Source organism: Trachurus japonicus, chromosome 19 (assembly GCF_045865225.1).
Source record: "Trachurus japonicus isolate A0001 chromosome 19, Traja_1.0".
NCBI lineage: Eukaryota > Metazoa > Chordata > Actinopteri > Carangiformes > Carangidae > Trachurus > Trachurus japonicus.
In genome coordinates, this window is record NC_140925.1 from 25,078,538 (window position 1) to 25,089,391 (window position 10,854).

At 44.8% G+C, this 10,854-nt stretch overlaps 1 protein-coding gene across 3 annotated transcripts in view; it reads right to left on the bottom strand.

Moving 5' to 3' along the window:
• Positions 1-10,644, bottom strand: part of nrg3b (neuregulin 3b) — a 187,585-nt gene extending 176,941 nt beyond the window's left edge. For all 3 annotated transcript variants that reach the window (XM_085761445.1, XM_085761446.1, XM_085761444.1), the window contains exon 1: positions 8,939-10,644. In XM_085761445.1, the coding sequence (XP_085617571.1) occupies positions 8,939-9,770 (832 nt within the window). In that variant the 5' untranslated portion in view covers positions 9,771-10,644. The remainder of the gene's footprint in view (positions 1-8,938) is intronic.
• Positions 10,645-10,854: the final 210 nt, after the last annotated feature.

The following is a 10,854-nucleotide window of genomic DNA, read 5'->3' on the forward strand; positions in this document are numbered from 1 at the left end:
CTTTCCTTAGGCGAAGAACACCTTTATTTCTCTGTGGAAACATTAGTAACCATTAACTCAGCAAGGGGGGGGCTTTTTTTGCCACATTTATGAAAAGAGATTAGAGAAGAAAAAAACGAATTTGAATTTGAATCAAGACTTTACTGATTTTGTATTCAGGGGATTTTAATAATATGAGAGGTCACTTAGGTCGCTGCCTTGGCCCGTGAAGACCTGAATGCTGTAAAATCCTATACCATGTTTCTGCCATTAGACCATCAAGTATGGGACATCTCAAGCACTTTATAAAGGGAAGCTTCATCAATTATTCACACATCCGGCAACACACATTCCACATGTTTGTCTTCCCATACATTAATATTTCAGCCTGCAACCACCCCGCCCTACCTCTCCGTCTTTCCACCACCTCCCGGTGGACATTTTGTCTACATAAATCACACCGTGACATTAAGAATCCCTAAGATGGCCACGGTCAGTGCTTACACTAGACAACCCTTTCCACCTCTGGCCAAACCTAGCAGTCCCCTGACTGCGGCCTGAGAGCAGCAGCATCAGGTGAACTTGAGAAGATATCCGTTACAGCAGTGATAGCCTGTTAGTTTTGCTACTGGGCTTGTAAATGCATGCAGGATGGGGGAACATTACTTAGTGATAAGAAACACAGGGCCAGAGAGAAGCTGGGAAGTTTTGTTTCATCATGACCCAAAATTCCCACGGGACGCATGTGGTCTCAGGCCTTTTAACACCCCACCCTAAAAGGTTATGTGGAGGGGGAGAGTGAAGGCCATGGCTGCGGTTGGGGTCAGGCTAATTCCAGTGAGAGGAGGTGGGATGTGTACACACCCTGAGAGGAAGTGTAGCCCGACAGGCTCAAGTCGTGGATCAAATGTCCCTTCTGTGACAGAGGCTGGCTCCGGTCTGGGATGTTTCACGGTAGACTCTGCACTGGACCGCGAGGCCGACATGACATATTTCTGTAGCCGTTTCACCTTTGTGTGTCCAAACCATTCGCACACTGCTTATGTGTACCTGTCTGCAGAATTTGTTGCTCTCCCATGCTCCCAACCATGTTATGCAATGTAAGAAGACCTATTGGATAAACAGAGGAAAGCTACAACGACTGCTGCAACTAACATTATATTTACTCTTGATTACTTTGACCTTTATTTTCACAATTAATCAATTCATCGTTTGATATAAAAAATGTCAGAGGCAAAGGTGATGTCCTCAGATTGCTTGTAGCCTGCAGCGAAAACCTAAATTGACTATCAAATATGCAAAAAACAAAAATAATAATTCCCGACATTAAAGACTGTGCAGTCAGAATGTTGCCATTTCTGCTCAAGAAATAATTTAATGATTATTGAAATAGTTGCTGATTAATTCCCTGTTGAGAGTCTAATCAATTCATCCTTACACAATCAGGAATGTTTGTGTAATACAGGATTTAGCCATTATCTTTATGCCCAAAGCATAGCACAATATTCTGCAGGCACGCACACACACACACATACACGCAGACATTCTCTGGTACAACAAAATGTATAATACACTACCCCGATAACCTCTACTGATTTGCATAACCTGCTGATTTAGTTCTGTACAGGATACATCCTGCAAACATTGGGGTGACAGGATTGAAGTGAAATATTTAAAAAATTCAAATATGGATAATACCTTACAGGCAATCTGCATAAAAATGAGAGCTAATAATAGACCCGAGCAGAACGGACGACGTCTATATGCTTTTACCTTGCAGCCTGATCCTTACTTCAGGCACATGCTCTCCTGGTTTTTGACAGTCTTTGCCCTTATAAATTCTTTTTTTCTTTTCTATCCAACACACCGGTTTCTGTCCTTCTATCGCTCTCTCTTTCTCTGTCACACACACATACACACACAGGCCTCCCTACTCAAGGCTTTCTCCCTCCCTTTCCTATTGATTCTGTGAGGTTCAGTGGGTAGAGCACAGCACTAGCAATGGAAAGGGCATGGGATCAATTCCCGCAAAATTTCAAGCGTTCACTGGGCTGTCACTCTAGGATAATTTGTCTGCAGGCTTACCCCCACTGAATACACTGATGTATTCTGCTTTGTAATTGGTGCCCATCAGTGTCAAGTGTCTCTGCTAGCTAGATGTTCAGGGTCATCACTGCAGAATACTGCACAGTTTCATTAATTGGAGAGTGCAAAGAATGTGCTCATCTCTTGCTTTTACTTTACGGATAAATCTCAGCTATGCCACTTCAATAAGGATACATCATGATGTTTTTAAAGGAAATCTGTCGGGTTAATTGGAAAAGTAAAAAGCTTTTTTAATTGATTTTAGCTTGTCTATGTACATTTGCACATTTGCACAATGTAAACACTAAAGGAAGCCAGTTGGCACACTGTCAGGAAAAGTCCATGCACTGTATGTCTGAAGGCATGGTTTTTGCTAATGCGTCCCCCAGTAATGCTAATATGAATAATTTCTATTTCTGGTATCTTCGCATTCATGCAAGCCCTTAATGAATACGGAAATAACTCCCCATTTACTTTAAATAATTAAGCTTCTTTAAACCACTTAAATGAGAAATTGATGTGCAGTGGCCACTATGGACAGAACATTTCATATTAGGTGTTTCCCAGGAGCAAAACGCGAATAAACATTGTGACCAGCATCAACAAGAAGCACAAGAAAGTCAATGAAAGTGTTGGTTGGTTCGTTGACTGCAACATCACACTGCTCCTCTGAGATGTACAGCATTGATGCAGCTGTGCGACTACTGTAGATCTGCCAATCACATGCTGAGACCAAAACCAAGACCAAAAAAAAAACAGTTTGGGCTTGAATATTCCTTAATAACTTTAAGCATAAAATGATGGCAGCTGAAGCATATGAGCTCACTTTCACTTCCCGAGTAGGCAGATATCTGTAAATTGGTGCAGCTGCACAGTCACGCTGTGCAGGAGTGGCCCCTGCTCGGCTCGGCTCGGCTCGGCCTCCACCAACACGAAGAGCAGAGCAGAGCAGAGCAGAGCAGAGCATGTCTCAGGAGAGACGAGGGGCCTCAGAGGCAGCCTGGCAAATCTGAGCCTGACCTCCCTGGAGAGAGACAGAAAGGCAAACTGGATTTATATCTTTGTTTTTAATCCCCCTTACACGCTCCACTGGTCCTACAGTAGTATGTTGTGCAGGCTTCATGTATAGTCAGGAAAAAGGAAAAAAAAAAAAATACAGGGGCTTGCGTGTCAGGAAAAACATCCATTTCTGTTCTTTTTTTCCTGTGACATCAGAGACATTGTCTGTGTCACTCTCTTGTGTTTTCCTGTCTGCAAGCAAAATCAGCTGTGCCACAATATCTTACTGGGCTTTTGAATTCATAACTGTATGATGGCAGCGTTTTATTCAGACTCAAATGCCATTTCGTTACCAGCCCAGTATTCAGTTTGACATTGTTAAGCTGTTTTCGGTTTAGGAGGGAGTTTATTTTTTGCACTAACCAATCTCGCTGACTATTTATCCATCTGCCAACATCATTTTCAGGCAACACAGACTCGGCATTCACAGTGGCTACAGAAAAAGTCAGCTTGCCATTCATCATGCTAATCAAAGCTGTTTATGCTGAATTATTATATAGAAGAAGAAGTGATGGCAAACTTAAGAATTCAGCCGCCTGTAGACCGTGAAGAAAACCCTCTGAACAGACAGTTCCAGTGTGCTGGCCTGACTATAAGCACTGCATCCTCCAGTTTCATTTCTTCAAGTGCCAAAGGAGCCAGCTGATAAATTAAACCCATTGGGAGAACTGCAACAACACTTTCTCATCTTTTTTTTTCTTCCTTCTAATGCTGTTAGAGCACAGCTGTTCTGATTTAATAGCTGTTGTTTCAGTCAGTTGATTTACAGCAGCCTTGATCGCTGTGTCACTTTCCTTGTATTCTGTTTAGGTGACATTCCCAAAGTGAGTGCCACCCGTAAAAAAAAAAAAAAGGCGCCGCCTGACTGGGTTGTACCCCTCATACCACTACTACCTACACCACAGGACCGAGGAAACTGCCACTGAATCAGTTGACAAGCAGCACCAGACCTTTGAATTTAAATGTGGCCAGCGATTCACAAGTCTGGAATCAGGCTAGTGAGATGTGCAGAGAATTACAACCACGCTTTACTAAGGAAGATTTCTTACAGCTGAGGAGAGAGTGCGATGGGCCCGGAGCCAACACAGAGTCCCATGGTTTCCCAACAGGCATTCATTGTGCACCGCTCCATTCGTCTGTTATTTCCCTACTTCTGAGCCAATGGGGCTTGTATGTGGAGAGTAGAGTCGGATACATAATAGCCTCAAATACAGAAAAACAGATGATAGATTCATGAGTAGGGGCCCACATACGTTACATGCTTGTCTTTGTGCTCATGAGTGTGCCAGTTTCTCCTGCGTCTGCCCATATGCTCATGAATGTGAGCTGAGAAGGCTATCGTGTAAAAGAGGACCAACAGCACAAAAGCAAAGCAAAAATAGATGGAGGAATACAATGACACCGAGAGCCGACACAATAACCATGGGGAAAGGGAGGGAGGGGGAAAAAAAAGAAGACAAAAGGACTAGGTAAAATATGTCATTATCCCCAAAGGACAGAGCTTGTCTTTCTTCCAGGACACAGAGATTCATTTAGCTCCTCACCAAGAAGCAGAAGCAATAGCAATGAGTAGAGAGGGAGGGGGAAAAAACGGTGTTACTGCCTCCTATACGCAGTCCAGATTATGTGAAACTCAAGACCGCACCTGAAGCCATGTTTTGCAGAGCGTTTCATCATCAGCCGAGACGTTTTCTGTGTATCATTACACTTCAAATACGCTGCATTGCTCAACCCCACGTTGTATTACAGTAAGCTCGATACAACCGAGCTTTGGAAGAGGCTGCACTCCCGAAACTCCGAGGTTAGCTTCATAAAAGGCTGAGTGTTGCCCTTAAGAATACCGTGTTAGTGTTGTGCATACAATATAAATGCTGTGCACAGGGGTTATGTATACAAATATTAGCAGCACAGGAGCGGTGAGAAAGTAATATCCAGTAAAGAGAAGGCTTTAATATTCTAACCCATAGCAACAGTGTCAAAACTAGGCACAGGGCAGAATTACACAGCAACGTGAGGCCATTTAACACACAGCGTAGCCTTGATTTGACAGAATAAGCAATAACGGCGGAAGGACTCTGTGATCTCAGGGCCAGCAGCAAAGCCCAGTGATAAGTATTCAGTTGTAGCCATAGAGAGTTTGGTGTTGTTTGAATTGAAAATTGTGTGATAGGTTCATGATCTGTTTCATAAAGAAAAGGATTTAGAGATCTGGCGTTGCACAAGAATGACAATTCACAATTTTAAAATAGACAGGAACACAGATGTTGAGACCCATGCCTCTTCTGTGTTGGCTGTTAAATCCACAGAGTAAAGAGTATAGTTTATCTGGAAAAATAACAGTAGTTTTTGTCATAAATGTCTATTCTATTGAAACAATAAACACAGTCAACAATGAATAAAATGCATTCATGCATAGAAGCTAGGTCAAGACAACAGATCAAAGTATAGAACTACAAAGAGCTGCTTCAACAAAACAGCAAAAACATTGTTATTGATATTTATCAAGTACAGACATGATATTCTCTGTAAACAGGGAGATTTTCTTCCTTAAAGATCTTACAGCTTCTGACCTGTCATATGTCATAATGGTTGTCAACATCGTTTATATATTGTAGTAAACAATGGCTGTTAAACTGCTTTTGAGTGTAGTGGACACACCTGACCTGGCATCAGTCACAGGCCATGAGAAAGGTTCAAAGAAAGAACGTCCAGAGCGATGCACCCAAAAAAAATGGACTCTTCAGATCATAAAACTATCAAAGAGATAGGAGGCAGAAACAAAATATGGATCACTCTCTCACAAACCATGGGTCAAACGGTCAGCTCCAGAGGATCAATGAATAGACACCAGGCAAATTGGATGAAACTATTTAAATCTCCGTTTTGTAATAAAACTGCCTCTGTGCTGGTATTTGATTGTTACTGATACAGGAGTGATAACAACAACAGGGCTGTTTGTGAATCCCACTCTCTCCTTTTCCCACTTTAGATAAAAGATTCATAAATCACAAGCCATGTTGCAGCCCTAACTAGTAAGCAGCAGTCTTCACAGATACAGATCTGTGGAAAATACCAAATTCAATATCCAACTATGTAACCTATTTGACTTTTCCATGTGGAATGAATATATTTATGAAAACTCAGATCCCTGTTTTCTTCTTTTGCATTAGATACTGCAGATCTACAAGTCACAGCCAATCACATTGATCAATAAATAAATTATTTCCTCTCTCAATCAGTGAGGATTTGAATGAAAGAACTGTAGTATTCATGCTGTTTACAATATTACTCATTGCTTTGAAGGCGTCAGTGGTCTTTTCATAAGGAGTTACAGCCAGGTAGAGAATCACAGAATTGTTTTGAACAGATATCTGTTTTTGCAGGACGGTAACACTGACGTCATCAATTACTGCCACTGCTTACCGCAGGGCATTCATAGTTCCAGCTGCTATGGTGATGTTGTGACAAACAGGAAAAGGGACGAGGGGGTTACAGCTTTCATTAGTGTTCCTATATTCTTGGTTCACTGGGTTTGAGGATTTTTTTTTTGCAAAGGTTTCATTTAAACTTGGCAACACACAGTTTACTGCAAAAATGTGCCCATTCATTTAAAAGCCAGCGAGCGTGGCAGAGATGTGTTGTCGTGCCTGTGAAATACCTGAGAGATATTTATTAGACACAGGGATAAGGATTCAACAAGTGGGCCAAAATGTCAGGCCAGTCTGCATGGTGTCAACATAGAGGCTGGAGACCTACGTATCAAAAACATCAGCTGCCCATGAGCAGCATTTGTCCATCTGAAAGCTTTTATTAACTGAGGGGCAGCTTTGCTAAGTATGCGGTAGCTTTTTAGGCCAGTGGCCTTTCATAGCATACAGTACAAACAGATGCCTCCTGATGGTCACACAAGGGGGCAGCCCCGTTTGGCCGCTTTCAGCTGTTTAGCAGCTCTTTGTCCAGTGACGTCACTGACTCTGGAGCAGTGGATTATGCTGCAGGAGGAGTCTGAAGACTATCCATGGCCATGTCTATGTATAATCCGTCACCACCATTGTCAGTGCTGGCTGAATTCAGGCTACGCATGTAACCCATGTTCTCCTTCAGCTGAGGGAACTAGAAAGTTATTTTCTCCACAAATATGAAGCTGCCAACAGAGTACAGACGGTTCAATATCTAATGTCCAGCAACCTGCTGAAAATATTTCTGCCCTGAGGTAAAGAAGAAGAAAATTATGTCACTTGACACTGTTTGCTCGTGGAATCGATGCCATTGACGCAACCAGCAGATAAATGAGAGGATGTAGGCAACCGGAACCATTGTCCAAACATATGATACACACCAGAAATATGAGGAAACGGTGTCAGTTTTCATTTTAATGTTTTGCCACTGGACTGGAGCACTTTGATGAAAAAAACAAACAGGAAACTAACTGAAACCGTTTCATAATTCGCTCCCATGGCAAATCCGTTTAGCCCATATTTTAGCTGTGATATGTTGATCACAGCACTTGTTTGTCAGTGGGGCTTTTGCCTTGTTACAAACCTAAGGTGAATATGAAACGTAACTGAGATGACTGAGCCATAAGCCAAAGCCGCAAATGAAATATAATGTTTCCAACACAACAGAGCATCCCGGGTTTGAGGAAGAAAAGAAAAAATCCACCTTGTCATATCCAGTCATTGCTCATGATTACACTTGCATATCCTGCCCCGCCCACATCGGCAAAAAAAATACCTTGTGATGTTAAAAACATGTCTCCTGTGGAATGAATAATCAGGAAGCCTTCCTTCTTTTCACAATGCAAAATTTGCAAAATTCACAGCTCCCCTGCTTGATACCCTCTATCTCCCTCAAGCCTTTCCCTCACTTAGCCCACTCCATCTGCCATCTCTCTCCTCACAGCTCCCACTCTTCATTCTCCTGCTTTGTTATGCTTCCTGCATTCTCTCCCTCCCCTCGCCGTCCTCTTCAGCTCGATGTTGTTTTTCAAAGCGCTTCCCTCCTTTTTTTCCCCCCATTTCCCACCTCGTCTATTTCCACTTGTCCTATCCAACCCCATGCTCATCCCTATATCTATTTTCCCCCTCTGAGCCTCCTCGTTTTCTCTCTCCCCCTCTGTACCTCCCCGCAGTGTAAAAGCTGTACCTGCGACACTCTGCTCCAAGTATCCTCTCATCTAAATGGGATGTGTGGCCTTGCTATATCTGATTCCTCTAGACAGGAGGTGAGAGCTAACCTTTCTCCTACTTCCGACACCTTACCAGCGTCTGTTATTTGTTTTCATAACACAAACATGTCATTCTTGGTCAAAGCACACATCACAAAGCTTTAACATCCCAGCTCCAACTGACAAAACAAACTCATTTCTACTAGATGGAGCAGCTGCCTTTAATGGTACTTAGACTAGTGCACAAAAAAAACTCCTCTGGAGGTAAGATTCATATCGGATTAATGCACGAGTAAAAGATAAAGACGAGAGGGGTGAAAATACTGAGAATATCCCTTGATATCTCTCTGTGCTAATGAATACGATTAATGTTAAGCTGCCGGAGTATCCACTTTCCATGTAGATATAAAGAGAAATAATTTATATTCTCAGACCATGAGTCATATCAAAGCATTTTTTTTAACCCAAGCAAGGAGGCAGTTATACATGATAGCTGGTAGCTATAGTGACATACTATTATTACTGACATGAAGGCCCAGAAAAGAGCTCTTGTGATGCACTCACCTCAAGTTCCACGGATAACCTCACACAACTGCACACACTCATACAACCTCACATCTTCAACTCCAACCAGGAAAGTAAACTTACGTGTTCTGAAGCGGTGATGTGGGCGTGTCGCTGGGCCTTTGCCTGGACGCCCGTGGTTCCAGCGTGACGTGGGTTTGACCGGAGCCGCTGGCTGGGAGGTGGTCGGCTGCAGCTTGGCGCTTGTCTTTACAGTAGCAGTAGTTGAAGTGGACGTCGTGGTAGTGACGACAGCAGAAGTCTGTCCTGGCTTTGAGTTTCCGGCTCCGTTAGGTCCATTTCCTTTTCTGACAGTGCTGCGAGGCGTGACCTCTTTACCGTTGGGTGGCGGGGTGAGTCGGGCGGCGCGGGTGGTGGAGGTGGTAACCACGGTACCGCTGGTGCGACCGCTAACACGATTGTGAAGGTGCGGGGCACGGTTGCCGTCTCCGTTGGCAGTGCTGCCGTTGGCCGAGTGGTTTGCCGGCGGCCCTGATCGAGTTCTTGGTGCCGGGGCGGTTCCGTCCGCAGCTAGCGGCGTGGTGGTGGACACCATGGCTGTGGTAGAGGCAGCTGACGTGGTGGTGGAGGTGGAGATGTCGGGCCCCTTGGGCATGGCACTGGGTTTGGAGAGAAATATAGGGTCCTGTCCGATGCTACCTTTAGGATCCACCAGATCGGTGGGCACATAGTCTTGGACAGATCCCACCACAATCCATTTCAGCAGCATGAGACTGAGTCCCAGTCCCACAAAGCCCATTACCAGGGGCACGGCACACAGCCAGGTCTGCTGGCGAGGCCACACAGCACAAGGGCCACAGCGCAGAGGGCCCGGGGCTCGGGGAGATGCCTGTTCAGCCCCCGGCTCTTCCAGCGTCATCGCTGCTAGAGTGCTCGCACCGGAGCGCTCACTCATCCTGCCGGAGCTTTTTGGTCTCTTAAGGTGTTGGGGAGGTCAAACAGGTGGCCAGATGACACAAGGGCATGTACGAGGAAGGGGATGTGGTGCAAAAGAAACGCTGGGCATCTTAAGTAAGTACCTGCACAATGCCTAGCCTATATACCTACATGCACAAATGTAAAACATGTACTTACGCACAAGCACCCACAAGTACAAGCAGACACAATCACTCACAGTCACGTATTACTAATTAAAAGCTGGCACAGCACTCAGATGCATACACAAGCCATATAACCTACACTCCCTCTGGCGGACAACAAACCAAGCATACCCATGCACACACACACACACACACACACACACACAGTCATGCACACACACAAATATGCACAAGAATATACACACTTCCACAGGAGCACACGAGCACGCAGGTTACGGACAGGTGAGAGAGCGGAGCGAGGGGGCGCCTCACTGTAGTTCAGCACTAACGAAGCGATGATAAATCCCAGGATGCTTCAGTCCCTTGTTAAAAAAATAGCCGACGCAAAAAAAAAAAAAAAGGGGGGGAAGAAAAGAACGGAGAAGGATATCGATCCGATGCGTGGTGAGCTTCAGACTGGAGCTGTAAATCCATGTGCGTGTGAGCGTGCGTACATCAACAACCCAGGCTAAGGCAGCACCCTTCACCACTCTCAATTTCTTGATTATCGGCCGCATAAGGTCCTTAAAACATCAAACCACTGGTTGGCCCTTAATTCCTTTATTCTCCCAGGCTTCAGTTGAGTTCCTCTGACCTTTTCTACACGCGCCAGAGGGCTTCCTGCCCCCCTCTTGCAGGTGTCTTTGTCGGCTACTTCAAGTTTTGCCTCCTCAGCCCCTTAGTTCTCCATGCCCGCTCGGCTCCAGCTGTCGGTAATCCAGTGGCGACAGAAAAGCCGGTGGAAGCCGCCGAAACGAGGCAGGGCAGAGAGGCGCGTGCGGTTGGAAGAGGGGGGGCAGCAGAGGGAGGAGGGGGGACTTCTGGTCTGATGTGCCAGTGAGACAGGGTGGCGTTGGTGTCCGGAGAAGCGGGGCTAAAATCCAACTGATCCAGGTCCGA